Here is a 15121-nt window from a genome sequence, read left to right as displayed (position 1 = left end):
GAAACTTTGGTCTCCGAGAAAGATGTGACCTTCTCAGAGTCACAGGCAGCAGATGCCTTTACAGAACAGGCAGAGGGACCAGTATGTCAGGCTGCCTGTCCGTAAGGCTGGGGATCTTGCTGCAGAGTCACCTTGTGTACAGGCGATGTCCTAACCTGGCCCTGCTCTGGCACTTGTAGCTAATCATAACATGAACAAATTCATTGTATCTGCCTCTACACACTAAGCAACTCATCAGTATGAAAACCACGTTCCCCATTGCCACTGCCAGAGACTCTTGACACAACGCAGTCAGTCGGGGTTGTGGGCATAATTTCCCTCCCGTGTTAAGCATTGATATGGTGATTGTTGGAAGGGTCTCCTGTGACGAATCCAAGTTCCCAGCTTCCAGAGGAAGGACAGGAGGCTCAGGTTCAGGAGACAACTCGGGTGACTCGGTCGTGTCCCGAGAAATCCACAGAAGCCCCAAACTTTTCAGCTTCTCCTATGCAAAAAAGGCCACTGGGGAATAAAACCCAATGCTTTCCAGGTGTAGGCACAGCTGTGCCAGGCACTGTGTGTGAACTGGCTCTAAATCTCATCCTGCAACATTCAGGGAGGTGGTTTTAATCCCCATTGTTTTTTTCTGATGGGAAAGCTGGGGCTCAGAGAGGGCAAGCATATGCCTAAAGTGCCAGAGTGTGTAGCTGGAAGTTGGTATTCATGTCTTACCTCTACCCCAGCATTGATAAATTATAGTCCACGGGTCCAATCCCACCTACTGTCTGTTCAAATAAAAAAGGCTATAAAAATGTAAAGTAGCACTTCATGACCCATGAAATGTTATGCAACTGACATTTTGGTGTCGGTAAACAATCCTTTGCTGGGACACAGCCACCTTCCTGCATCTATTGGTTGATCATGGCTGCCTTTGCGCTATTGGCAGCCCGAGCAGCAGTCACGTCTTATTTGGCAATCTGACACGATCTGAGAAACGCATCGTTAGGAGATAGACCACTGTGCAGATGTCACAGTGTGTACTTACGCACTCTGAGTTGCCGGGGCCTTGCATATACCTCAGCTGTATGGCAATCATAATATAGTGCAAAGTATTTGTGCATCTTAACATAGACACAGTACTGTAAAGGCACAGGCAACAAGGTCTTTGACTTCTCTCTTACGAATTTAGATATGGAACCTATCTAACACTCTGAAGGAAAAAAAAAAAAAACAACCCATCTGTTTCCTGATGGACTACCTTCTGTGGGTCCTGGAAGGTGTACAGCCCTTCCAGGTATGTCCCCAACAGGACACACTGGTTGGTCTCAGCCCAGAGCATCAAGTGCAGGGTAGGGTTCTCTCTCTGTGCTACCAAGTTCCATGCTGTTCCGGAGGTGGCATCCCACAGGGAAAGGGGTTGTTGGGTTTTCCCTTGTCTGCTCAACTGGGAAAGTGAAAGTTTTTTTTTTCTAAAGGTGAAAGTTAACTAATCGGTGGCCCTTTCTCTCTCCTCCCAGGCCCTGGGAAGGCAGTTCCTGCTGGCCTACCTTACAGAGGCCAGGGGAGGGCCATAGTCTGGGGAAGAAGGTGAAGTAGGGGTTCAACTTCCGTCTGGCACCATTCCCAGATGCGCTATTTCCAGTGAGCGGCCAACCCTGCCCGGGTCCCCACTGCTCTTTCTCTTCCCTCTGACTTCCTCTGAGAACTAGAGGGGCTCTCAAAGGCAGAGAAAGAAGAAGAAGACGTGGCTTTCTGTGACTGTAGCTGTGACTGTTCACTGAGCAGCTTTGTAGTAGCCAGGCATTTGGAACCCACCTGGGGGGAAGAAAGAAGAGTGTCTGGGTAAGCTAGGTGGTCCCAGATACTGGCTTACCCTGGATCTCTTCAGCCAAGCCTGTGGATGACTGTCTGTGTCCAAAGCCCATAGTCCCTCCCTGTGTCCACTCTGCCCTCACCTTTCCCCTGTGAAGGAGGGACGGGTCTTAGAAGGAAGGAAGGAAAGGTAGAAAAGCAAAGACAAAAAATAGATAAAGGAAGACAAGACACAGTAAAAATGGGTTTCTTTCTTTTTTTTAAAAAAAGCATCATGTTAAGTGAAAGAAGCCAGGCACAGACTGTGGAGGGACAATAACTCCACAGAGACAGGGGGCTTCCCTTGAGTTAGAGGCTGAAGGAATGAGTGGTGGGAACTGGAAGGTGACAACAAAATAAACTGGGGGCTCTCTTGGTGGAATATAAATGCCCTAGAATTAACTGCTACTGTAGCTACACACTTCTGTTTCAGCATTTAACCAGTCTAGAAACTGGTGTGTGCACTTTGAATGGGTGGGTGGATAGTGCCTCAGCTGACTGGGAGGAAACGAGAAGGAAAGAGGATGAAATAGAAACGGGAAGAGGAAGAGACACATGACAAAGAAATACATTTGTCCATGAGCCTGCCACATGCCAGGGATGGGAGGGGCCTGTGCCTTCACTCTCAAATGCAGTCAGAGTGATTGCCTCAGACTGACAAGTGTCACTGATCAGTAAGTAGAGGCACGATGACTCATACTGGGTCCATCCAACCTTCAGACAGCTAACATCAGGACAGAGAGGGAGACCTGTTCTACACAAGACAGCCAGCAGGACCCCGGAGGCAGTGGGAGGGAGGGCATCCTCCGCTGTCATTTACTGTTTGGGAGGGAGCTGTTAAATGCTGAAACCAATGTGCCAAAATCTAGGCCATGTCAGAAAGTCAGATGATGGAAATAAATACATCTGGGCTCTTGAACCAGCCAACATGTTTAGGCCCATGAAGAAAAGAACTTCCCTTCTTAATAACAGCTCCTCTAGGGAAGTGTGTCTGTTAGGCACGAAGCTCTGGCATGCCGATGGATATTGGAGCCTCATCTCTGGAGAGTGAACTTAAAACATTAAGCAGAGCACCTTCCCCCTACCTCACATCCTTCCCTTTTACCTCCCACCCTAAGTAGCCGCGAGGTCATGCTGTGGTAAAGGGTCCTTGGATGGCTGTTCTACCTAGAGATACATTTTCTGTCATTATCATGTGCCTTCGCTCTTCCAGGCCCATCTGTGACAGCTGGTGGGGGTGGGCGGGTTGGGGGGGGGACTTCCCACCAGAGGCTCTGTGACTCAGAAATGGCCCTGGATGCTTCTGTGAGATCTGCCCTGGCACCAAGTCTCGGAGGAGGGCCTGCTGTGACTCAGTGTCTAAGAAAAGGGAACAAGCTCTCTCTGAGCTTTTCTAGGCTCCCCAACTTCCCTCTTGGAGGCTTGGTTTCCTGATGTTTAACAGTGGGTAACTCTGACCACTTCTTAGGGTTCTCAGAGACCTAGGACATGGAACTCATTCATTTACCAGCCCACCAGGCACAATGCTGGCTCTCAGGGACCCAGCAGTGATTGACGTGGGCAGGACCTGCTCTCCGGGACCTTATGGTGTAGTGGGGCAAACACAATACAAATTGAAGGTGGAATAGCATGTGGAGGAGGTGCCAACCATATGCACAAGAGGAGATTAGTACAATTGCAGGCTCCTGGTACTCAGAGCCTGTGGCTGGGCAGTCTTTGACCTTCATTCCAAAAGGAACAGAAGGGTTGAACCATAATAGAGTCATTTTTTGAAAGAGCCTGGGTGACTTTAGAGGGAAGGAAGGCAGACCCAGGCTGGAGGCCACTCTGGCTCCTTGGCAAGAGGAGGGTTGGAAGGTGAAGGTAGAGGGACCCAACTGGGACTCCAGCTCTCGAGGCACTTTGGTCTTTGCTAAGCCAGGGGCAGAAACAAAGGGGCTCTGCAGGAATGGGAAGTTCCCGCTCAGAAGTACCCATAGGCTAGGTGCAGTGCATCTTCACAGAGACTGTGTGAGCAAGTGAGTAGAGGGATAAGACCCAAAGGGCCCAGCCTTTCAGCTTGCTCTGCACTACAGATGGATCAAAACCTTCCAATGCCTCAGCTTCCTCTCCTGGTGTCTACAGGACTGAGTCTGGGGTGTCTGTCAAAAGCAGAGCCGCGTTTAAGTTCAGGTGCTTGTTGGTGGACAGAGGCCAGGTTTGGAAGGCAGACAGTTGTGGATTGAAATCTTAGTTTGGTCATGTCTGGAAAGGTGGTGGCTCAACACCAATTGGTTTGTCTCTGGGCCACCCTGTGATAAGCTCTGCTTGTTTGCCCAGGGCTATGTGCTGAGAGTTCTGGCGTCTAACAAGGGTTTGGTAAACACTTGGTAAAAAGCTCATGGTTGGTGATGGAATCAGGGGGTGGGATGGGTGAGGTGTTCCCCACAATGGGGCTGAGGAGAGGCAGACAGAGCCTCAAGCTAGAAAGATAGGGCTAATTAGTTTGGCTAACCTCTCCGGAGGTCTCTGCCTTGTCTGGCTGTGCTCTGCCCTTCTCCACTCAGGAGCATCTACTGTCGGTTGCCTTCAAGGTTCTGAGTTAAAGGCTTTGGGTGAGCTCTGTTCTTGCCCTCACACAGAGCAGAGAGGACATGCAGAGAGTCAGCAGGGAAGCTGGGAGCTGACCTTACTGAGGGATGTGAATGCTCACACTGCCCAGGATGCTCAGAGAGAAAACCTGGCTGTTCTTAGTCTCCTGCAATTCTAAAAAAAAAAAAGTATGTGGGCTCCCTGACCCCTCTTTCCTGCCGAGCCTACTGTTCCCAGACGCTGAAGGCTGACCACGGTTGAGCTCTTTGGAATCCGAGTTCTGGATCTACTCTGCAGCAAGCACCACCTCTTGGCTGACCGTGGCTTTCCCCAGACTGTACCAAGGGCGACTCTGAAGATCAGAAGAAAATGTGGACATTCAGACTCACCAGGTGCCCAGCACCCAGAAAATACTTAGTAACGGAGCTTCTAGGAATGTCCTACCATGTAGGACTTGGGGAAATTTACTGGACTCTTTGGGTCTTGGTTGCCTGTCTATGAAGCGGAGGTTAGGAGCTAGAGAGTTGTTCTTGCAGAAAACCTATTTCGATTCCCAACATCCATGTCAGGTTCTCACACCTGTCTATCACTTTAGTTCTAGGGAATCTGATGCCCTCTTTTGGACTCTGCAGATAGCAAGTGGAAGGAGCCCCTGTAACTTAGTCATCTCTGCCAAGTGTGTTAATAGGCTGCTAAGGAATTTGAAGGGATGATTGATACAAAGTAACACACAGGACTAACCAAAGAGGACCTTTCCCCCCCTCCTGTCTGGTCTATAACCCTTGTGCCTTTATTCTTCCTCCATGATGAACTCAATCAGCTTTGTGAGAGAGGTGGAATGATGTGATTGAGGGGAGTATTTTACCTATCAGGCTGGGACAAGGAAGTCTCCAGATGCGGGGATACCCTGTGCTGGCTTGGAGGATGGACTTGATAGCGAGGGGTGGGGGTGGGGGAGGTCTAGAGGGCAGAATGATACAATTTGCAACAGTGTAGCAAAGAGTTCAGGAACAATAAGGTTTTCTCCAGAGGGAGGGAAGAGAGGAGCAGGTGTGCAGTCACACCCACCCACAGGAGGTGTGGCACCTGTGAGGTCAGAAGCCTAGGAACCTAAGGAGGCATTCCTACCCCCAGCTGTCCCTCAGAACTTAAAGCCTACCACTAGGGTGTGCAAATGAATGGATAAAGAAAGGAACGACTGGCTCCAGAGACTAGCACTGTAGGGAGCTAAGGTGTGGTATGTGGGAAGAGAAGGAAAAGCCACCTTAATTGAGCAACTCCTCTGTTAGGCCCTTTCCAAGACCCTCTTCATGACTCAAGCAGGAGCTAGCTCTGCACACATCAAGCTTCCTCAATGCCTCCCAAGACAGAGCCATGGGTTTCTGTAACACCCTGCAGTGACTTTGTCCCGTGGTGAGTTTATTGAAATCTCATCTTGATTCTGTTTCTCTTCCTAGCCTGGACGCCTCCCATGCACTCCCTATTCCTGCACTCTGCTTACCCAGTGTTCTACGGGTTTTGTTGTTGTTGTTGTTGTTGTTGTTGTTGTTGCTAAGTAGCCTTTAAGATTTTGCATTTCTCTCTCCCCAATCCATGGATCAATGCAACTCCCTTCTTAAATATCTACAGGCTCGCCCTGCTACCTCACATCAAAAAGGTCACAACAGCCTTCTCTCCACGGCCCAGGTCTGCTACCCATGTCCTCCCTTCCAAAGCTTAGCTAAACGAAAGCCACCTGTCCCTCACCCTTGTATCTGTCCTTCCCCAAACTCTATACAGGAGGCCCACCCTTGCAGTTCCACGGAGGCCACACCTTCCAACCTCTGCCATTATCCTTCCCTACCAACTGAAACACTCTCCAAGGAAGGAGTGATTTGCATATGGCTTTTGCAAGCTCCCCTGCAGGTATGACTGATCTTTCACAACTCCTGAGTGGTAGAGTTGGGCCTTCTACTTAGGCTACCTGAATTGAAAGGCAGTTTAGTTAGAAAGAAAGGCCTCGGAGTTCTGAAATGAGTAGCACTCTGTCTAGGTCCCAGCTCAGTGGCCCTTGGTAAGATCTCAGGCAAACATTCTACCTAAGAGGAGGAGAGATGATTTCTGTAAAACGCTTATGGACCAGTCTCAGCATCATCTGCACAGAGGGCAGGCTGTCTCCCAGCAATTCTAACCCACAACATTTACCTGACTGGGCTTCCCTGGGAGTGTGCGAGTTCTGTCCCACTCCACACCTGGAGCTTCAGGGGCTTCTCCTCCTGCCATCTACCTTCTCGGCTTTGGCTCCTGGACAGCAGAGAGTTGTTCAACCTCAGGGAAGTTTTGTGAGAGTTGTGGCTTGCAAGCTTGCAGTGGAAGAGCTGCTGGTATGCTGTGCGGAAGTCTCTGTTGAGAGCAGCGTACAGGATGGGGTTCAGGGCTGAATTGGCATAGCCTAACCACAGGACGATACCCTCGACCACCTCGTTGACAGCGTCATCCCCTCTTAGCCCACGGTAAACGAAGGCAGTGAAGTAAGGAAACCAGCAGATGATGAACGCTCCCATGACAGCCGCCAGCGTCACGGTGGCTTTGTGCTCTCTGATGGTGGCTGCCTTCCAGGAGCTGATGTGGTTGATCCTCTTGGCCTGCTCCCTGGCGATCTTAAAGATTTTGTAGTAGGTGACACACATGATGAGAAGAGGCAGGTAGAAGGTGACCAGCCCATCCACCAGTCCGTACACCTCATTGACCTGCACTTTGCACTTGAAGGTGTCATTGCCCCCTCTGGTCCCATTTCTGCTGTTCCATCCTAGGTGAATAGAGAGGAAGGATAGGGTGATGGAAATGACCCAAATAAAGACCAAAGAGATGGCCACTCGAACAGGGGTGACCATCACGGGGTACCGCAGTGGGTCTGTGACGGCACAGTAGCGGTCCAAGCTGATCATGAAGAGGTTGAGGATGGAAGCTGTGCAGAGCATCACATCCAGGCTGGTGTAGATGTTGCAGAAGACCTGGCCAAAGCTCCACTTGAAGGACAGCTGGTAAATGGCAGAGAAGGGCAGCACCAGGAGGCCAAGAAGCAGGTCAGTGGCTGCCAGGGACACAATGAAGCAATTGGTCAGACTTCGGAGCCTACGATTCAAGCTGACAGCCAGGCAGACAACCACATTGCCAGCAACAGTGATGAGGATGAGAGTGGTGAGGACCACACTGATGGTGACTTTCAGTGCAGTAGAGTCCAAGCAGCAGGAATGAACCGTGCCATTGGGCTCCATTCTGGGGCCCTGTGGCTTCTACACTCACCTCTTGGCCTTGGCTGCTTCTCTTCCAGCTCGGACCACTGGGCTCCCAACCAAGCCAAAGGAGAGTTGGGGAGGGCTTAGTAACTGACCCAATGTTGTTCTAGCAATAGATCAAGCTGTTCCTTGTGAAGTACAGGACATGGGTTAAGAATGAAGTAAGATAGGGCCTTAAAAGCTCACACCCCAGTCCTCAGCTGGTCTTCCAAGCCAGATGTCTCCCAGGTTTGTAGTGTGTATCTGCCTTCTAGGTTCCTCATGGAGACTGAGGCACTGATGGATGTATCTTGAGGTGGCTTAGGTTTTATATGCAAGGGATCACACACATAGGCCGTCATGTCCTTCTCCATGGCTAGTGCCTGCTCCCATCAATGGCTTAAGGTAGAAGACTTTTGGCTACCCCCTCTGGGGTCATAGGAGCTGAAAATGTAAAGATTGAGTATTTAGCACTTCAGAATTAGACCAACAACATGACTGTACTTAGGGAGTCTTTCTAGATGCCCACCACCTGATGAGAGATTGGGAGGCAACGGGGGCTCTTCTAGGTATCCTTCCTTAGGAAAGACCAAGACAGTCAGGGCACATGGTGGATGGTGAAGGGTACCAGGATGTAAGTCTATAACACCGAGAGAAAAAAAGTGGAGGGGCGAGTCTAGGACAAGCTTGCTTTCATTTGCCGCTGGATGATGTCTGACCCTACCGGTAGACATTTGTCCTCAGTTGATTAAATGATGCATTGAATGAGTGGATGGATAAATAAATGCACTCAATTTACTCTTATTTGGTGTGGGAGACACTATAAACTGGAGACTGACAACCTTTTCAGAGAAAGAATCAGGCAGCCTGTATTCTTTTCTTTGCAGCCTACAGGGTGCCTGCTGGACCGACGACTCTGCCAGTGTTTCCTAAAGGCAGCCACCTCGGACCGTGTGCCAAAGAAGGCATGGACTGCGCTCCGATCAAGCTTCGTGGTGGACGTGGAACTGCTAGAGTCATTGTGATTTCCCCCAGGCCCCAATGATCTCGAAGCATCCTATCTCCCGTACAAAAGCGGGCACAAGGCTAGTCTGGGTTTTAATTTTGTCACCTGCTGTCTCCATGATCTGTCAGCTCCATCCTTGTTCATGGTTCAACACCCATGTCTAATCGTTATTGGTTTGTATTTAGCAGTGTGAACATTTCCACTTCCAAATCAGCTGGTACACAGCTCACTCAGTTCTAATGGCTGTGTAACAGTCCATCATGTGGCTGGAAGTGGTTACTCTACCACTGTATCATCTTCTGAGGCATTTCAATGATTTTCCTTCCCTTCAATCACCTCCCTTCTTCTCTCACTCCTTTTTTCCCTCCCTCCAATTCTCGTCCTTCTCTCCCCCTCTCCCTCCCTTCTTCCCTCCTGGACACACAATCCCGGACACACAATGGTGTCCCCTCCAGTGGTGTCCCCTTCAGTGGGGGACAGCCTGTTTCCAGCAGATGAGGGAAAAAGTCATTCCTTGTTTCATGACTAGCCCCTTTTACACAAGTCCCTCCTGGTTTTTCTGAGAGCTGCCGGCAGGTTCTCCTGAGGACTGAGACTGTGGAAATCTAAATGACAGCGGAACCCTCTCAGAAGCGAGCGAGCAGATCTCTGCAGGACATAAATTCTGCCTCTTAGAGCTCTGGCCTGGAGTTGCTCTGTAATCAGAATACAGATGCGGCCTCTGATTACAATGCCTGTGCTGGAGCATCCTGGACCAGGGTTCCCCAGCACCCTCTGCTGCTCCGGCTGCCTCTGCCTCTTAGTCCTGTCAGCTGAGCCTCTGGTATTATTTCTGGAGGAGTTTTTCATTACAGGAAGAGCCCAAACAACACAGGTCTTACCACCACACTTAATTAACTTTGGAGGGGGAACAATAAGGATAGACATTTTTTGAGACTCCATATTTCTGATAATAATTTCCCCTGCATTTCCTTGACAGTTAGCTATAGGCATTTTGGTATCAGGATGGTATTCTAGTTAATGTCTGTGAGAGTCTCAATATGATTAGAAATCCCCTCCTTCCTTCCCTCCCTCCCTCCCTCCCTTCCTCCTTCCCTCCCTCCCTTCTATTTTCTTCAAGGATCATTTCTCTGGGTGTGCTGCAGAGCCCTGGGCACCAGGGATGCCCAGGTGACTGTTGTGATGTGTGAGTCTTCCAGGAGCCATTTCTCAGTCTTTCTGTTTAACATGAGGCTCCCCAGAGTTTCCCGAAAGCATTCTGAAGGCAGGGGGAGTTTGTGTGGTGCTAATTCCATCCCACCCCGTGGCCTGAGAGTCGAATGCTCACACTAAGGGCCCATATCATCTTCGTGCGGGTCCTTTTGCCCATAAGAACCCTCACTGTCACCACTGTCACTAATGCAAAACTCACTCTGTCAAACTTTCACACTGCCGAAGTACTTGTGTGCTCACTGCGGTAAGACAGTATCCCAGGTGCATTCAGGTGGCATCAACTATCCGAGCTGCCACACAGCCTGGCCCGCACACCCAGGAGGTGAATGCTGTGATATTTGAGGGGTGGGCCTCCTTCCGTAGTTCCCCTGCCCCCTGTGTGACGATTGGCAGGACACAGCTCCACACATATACACATTGCTCTGTAACCTCTTTTTCTGAATTTCTCTTAAATGTATAATGGATGTCTCTTTAAAGGACTTAAGATTTAACCAATTCTTTTTCCTGTTACCCAGCCTGAGGTGATGTAATCACGGATGCATGGACAATCATAATATCTTCGTTGGCAAGCTTGGAAGTGGCAAAAATATGGAGACAACAGGAGCTGCCACCATGAAGAGGGCGATAGATCAGCAAACTACAGCAAATCTACATTGGGTAACAGGCCCCGCCTAGGCGATGCTTCATACAGCAGAAAAATATCACAGGATCCTGAGAACAGCCCTAGGGAAGAGAGGTATTGTCTCTGCTTAACCTCGAGGGGTGTTGTGGACAAAGACCCAAGTGATGTCACTCCTCTGGTACCTGGCAGAACCCAAACTCAGACTCAGTCCTACAGTGTGGAGAAGGGGCCTCCAAAGGCCTGTATGTCAAAGGTTTGGCCACCAGCTTGAGGTGGTAGAAGTTTTAGTAAGTAGGTCCTACGGAGAGGAAATGAGATCATTAGGATAAAGCTAATGAAGAAGGTGCTGGGGCCTTGATTCCCGCAGGTCTCTGCTGTTGCTTCCTGGCTGCCAGTGAACAGACCTCTCTGCCATGCACTTCTGTCATGATACACCATGCCACATGGGCCAAGAGACCATAGCCTGGCACCTCTGGAGCTACCAGCCCAAGTAATCCTTATCTCCCTGTTTACCTTAAGTATTTTGTTGCTGACTGATATACACAGTTCAAGTTCCAGTAGCTTGCTTTTAATGCTCATTCTTTGATTAGACTTCAATTAGTCTAATCAATTGGATCTTACCATTCATCATCTGTCATCTACCCATCCACCCTCCCATCTTATCCATCCTCCCACCCATTCATCTACCCATCCACCTGTCCATCTGTTCATCCATCCATCCACCCACCAATCCATTCATCTATCCATCCATCATCAATCTATCCATCTACCTATCCACCCATCTATCCATCCACCTTATCCATCCATCTATCCCACCAATCTACCCATTTATCAATCCATCCATCCACCTTAGCCACCCATCCACCCACCCATCCATCTATCCATCCATCTACCCATCCATCCACCCACCCATCCATCCATCCATCTACCCATCCATCCACCCACCTATCCATCTGTCCATCAATCCACCTTAGCCACCCATCCACCCATCCACCCAACCATCCATCCACCCACCCACCCATCCACTCACATATCCATCCATCCATCCATCCACCCATCCTCCATCCATCTACCCACCCATCCATCCACGCACCTATCCATCCACCCATCCACCCACCTATCCATCCATCCATCCATCCATCCATCCATCCATCCATCCATCCACCCATCCTTTTCCATTGCCCATATGAAGGGGAAAGTGTGTACAGTTTGTACATGTATATGCTCTGTGTGGTTTCCCCACCTTAATGCTCATCCTTGAGCTCAATGGGCCTGACGACTGTCTGAATGGACAGGGGAGAATGTGTTTATTTTATATTGAATATTCCTGAGCAGCGTGTAAAGCTGAAAAAGTAATATGCATGACATCTTGTTTATCTTTGATACATTTTCAAGCAGTTTGACTCTACTTCTCTGTGCATGGGACAAAGATATAATGTTCACTCAGCCACTTCCTTTCCCATCTCACAAGCTGACCACAAATATTTCAGCTGTGCAGTTATGCATTTCCCTTCAACAGCCCCTCAAGTTCGCCTTAATGCACTTGAGAGAGGTGCTGCCTAAGTTTACCCATGCAGAGCGAGCCCCCAACACCCATGCAGGGGGAAGCTTTTGATTTTGGCTACAGGTGTCCCCAGCCTTGTTAACAAGGTCATTGTGTGCTCCTCATCAGGTGGCCTCCATGGGCAGCACTCGGCAGCAATCATAGTCTGGAGCCTCAGGAGATCTCTTGGGTACCTGTTACGCCCACCCAACCGTACTGGGTTCTCTAGGGGAACTGAGCATGCTCAGGTTGGTTCCCATAACCTGTTGTTGTTGTTTCTTAATAGACTCGTGGCTGGGCATTCATGGTGAGTGGTCCACTTTCCATCTTCAGTGTCAGCGCCTGCCTGCCGAGTGCCCACTGTGCCTCGAAGCATTGTGAGGAATACAGCTCTGGCAGGGTTTACTTTCTCTTGGCTCTGAAGTGTGCTGTTCTGACTCTGAACCTTTATATGTGCCGTTCCTACTGCCTGGCAAACTCTCCATCCCTTTCCTGTTCTGTTTACTCTTACTCTCTTCCAAGTCCCGGTCTCCTGTCACCTCCTGGTCCTTTGGGGCAGTTTTTACTTAATTTAATTGCAGTTGTGCCAAGTTCTCCTCAGGGGAAGTGAGAGAGCTGTGGAAGAAAGAAATGAGGCAACAGTGAAAGCAGGACCCACGTGGAGAGGAGACACCCTGTCCCCAGGAGCTTGAGGTGGGAGATGGTGTTCTTTAACCCAGGATGCATGTCCTTTCTGGTAGGGGACAGGGAGAGTACACAGAGGATGCTACAGTTGGGAAGGCAGGAACAGGACTCCCTGGCCTTGGTCCCTGGCACCCATCAGGCATTCCTGTGGGTCTGCGTGAGCAGGCACTGATGGAGGTCCCTATCCATCACCATAGATGACCAGATACCCACACCACTGGGTCTCCAGAGGGCAGCCCATTTCCACCCGTGTTTATGTAGTGGAGAAAGTAGAAATACCTCAGAACCAACTTCTAAGAAGCAGTTCAAAATGGACTCAGGAAGCAGGTAGCTCTTGAAACACTAGCTTTCATGCTTTATAGAAAGACAGAGCCTCCCAGGCCTCAGAGCGGCCACTGCAATGGTGACTGGCAAGGTGACTTGGTACTTAGAGGGTCGTGGTGGAAATGATGCCAGGCCTTCTCAGGTGAACTCTCTGCCCTCTTAAGGCCACCAGGAAATGCTGACATAGAGGTCTGTCTGTCTGGAGCTGGGCCTTGGACTTAGCTTCTTGTAGAAGCCTGAGGCAAAGAGCCAGGGAAATGAAAATGACACAGTAGGTCCCAGTTCTCCAGGACCTCAGCACAGGCCAAGGAGGGACAGCAAGGCCTAAGAGACATAAGGAGACTCAGAGGAACCAATCCCGAGTGTGTGTGTGTGTGTGTGTGTGTGTGTGTGTGTGTGTGAGAGAGAGAGAGAGAGACAGACAGAGAGAGAGAGAGAGAGAGAGAGAATGAGAGAGAGGGAGGGAGGGAGGGAGAGAGTGTATTGAGTGTACATGTGAGAGTGTATATCGAGTGTATGTGTGAAAGAGTATGTATATGAATGTATGTACTGAGTATATGTGTGAGAGTGTATATGGAGTGTGTGTATGAGTGTGCATGTGTGCATGTGTATTGAGTATGAATGTGTATGTGTAAAAGTGTGTAAATGTGCATATGAGTGTGTATCGAGTGTGAGTGTGTATATCAGAGTGTATATGTGAGTGTGTATGTGTGAGAGAGTATGAGTATGTGTGTGAGAGTGTGAGTGTGCATGTGTGTGTTGAGTGAGTATGTGAATTAGTATGTGAGTCTGTGTGTCTGAGGGTATGAGTAAGTGTGTACATATACATGTATGTATATTATAAGTATGGATGTGTGTTTATGTTCTCATGCATGCACACAGAGCATATGCTTTGAGAAAGGCAACATTTTCTTGGGTCTAGAAACACCCACTATCGTCATCGCCAATCATCATCATAATTATTAATTATCTACTCATTTATTTTGAGAGGAGACCCTCCCTCCATTGTCCTGGATGTTTTTTGAATTGATGGCTCAAGCTCTCCAGCGCTTGCTGCTTAGTGGCTGGGATCACCTATAGACTAATTGACCCAGCAACTGTGCTTCTGGAAGTTTGTGTTGGGGTCTCCCCGGCACTGCATGTGCTAGCAGAGTCTAGAAAGAACATAAAAGGGCACACGAGACTGTGGGGGAACCTCCAGGTCACAGAGGAGGGCACCCATGCCTCCAGGGAGGGAATGGGGAGCTGCATTAAGGGTAGAAGACTCCCTTCTCACTACCCTCATTTGAGGACCTTTCTGGACATCTCGTTTACCTAAAACCCAATAGACGCATGGCTTGTCATGTTGAAAAGGGAAGGGGAGGTGTATGCTGGGTAGAAGGGACAGCATGCCAGAAAGGAAGTAGGTGACCAGGGTGACTCTTTCCCTCCATGAGATTCACAGCCAGATAGATGGTCGTGTCTGTGACTACACCATACTCCCAAAGGCTCCTCTTTCGTCACAGTAGAAATGACGCTGCATGCCTTGCTTGCAAGATCCAGCACCTGCCAACCTTCCCAGCTGACTGTCAGGAGGAAAATGCAACAGAGGATAGGTGCCCAGATATTTAGACTTAGTTCTGAGGGTGATCGGGTGGACACTGTTCAACGAGCAAGTTCAAGATCGTCTGGGAAGTGGATAACGGACTGAAAGCCCCAGGTCTCCCTAGTCAGTCAGCGGGGCTCATCTACTTGGGAATTAGCTAAGAGTCTACTTCATGACCTGGGGCAATACACTGCTTTATTTCATCTTTACACGATTCTGACAGGTGAGAGATTTTTATTTTCCCCACCTTACAAAGGCAGAAATCAAAGCTTAGACATTGGGGTGTTTGCCCAGAGTCTCAAAACCCAGTAAGAGGGAAAGTCAGGATTTAAGCCCAGATCTGTCTGCCTCCACAGTCCCTATTCTTAGCTACTCTGTATTTAGCTTTTCAGCAGACAAAGGCCGATTGGCCTGAATGCTTGTGTTTGCAGCTCAGGCTTCCTCCTCCCTGAGAATCACAGCCACAGGAGTCTTTTTTTTTTTTTTT

General features: G+C 49.4%; 1 protein-coding gene across 2 annotated transcripts in view; it reads right to left on the bottom strand.

Moving 5' to 3' along the window:
* Hrh2 (histamine receptor H2) overlaps positions 1–15121 on the bottom strand; it is a 42182-nt gene that overhangs the window by 12636 nt on the left and 14425 nt on the right. For both annotated transcript variants that reach the window (XR_004115224.1, XM_031359111.1), the window contains exon 2: positions 6586–8102. Coding sequence is in view for 1 of the 2 variants with exons in the window: in XM_031359111.1 (XP_031214971.1) it covers positions 6586–7658 (1073 nt within the window). In the remaining variant the exon portion in view is untranslated. The remainder of the gene's footprint in view (positions 1–6585; positions 8103–15121) is intronic.

Source organism: Mastomys coucha, unplaced genomic scaffold (assembly GCF_008632895.1).
Source record: "Mastomys coucha isolate ucsf_1 unplaced genomic scaffold, UCSF_Mcou_1 pScaffold7, whole genome shotgun sequence".
NCBI classification, from domain to species: Eukaryota; Metazoa; Chordata; class Mammalia; order Rodentia; family Muridae; genus Mastomys; species Mastomys coucha.
This window is presented reverse-complemented; position numbering and strand designations above follow the sequence as displayed.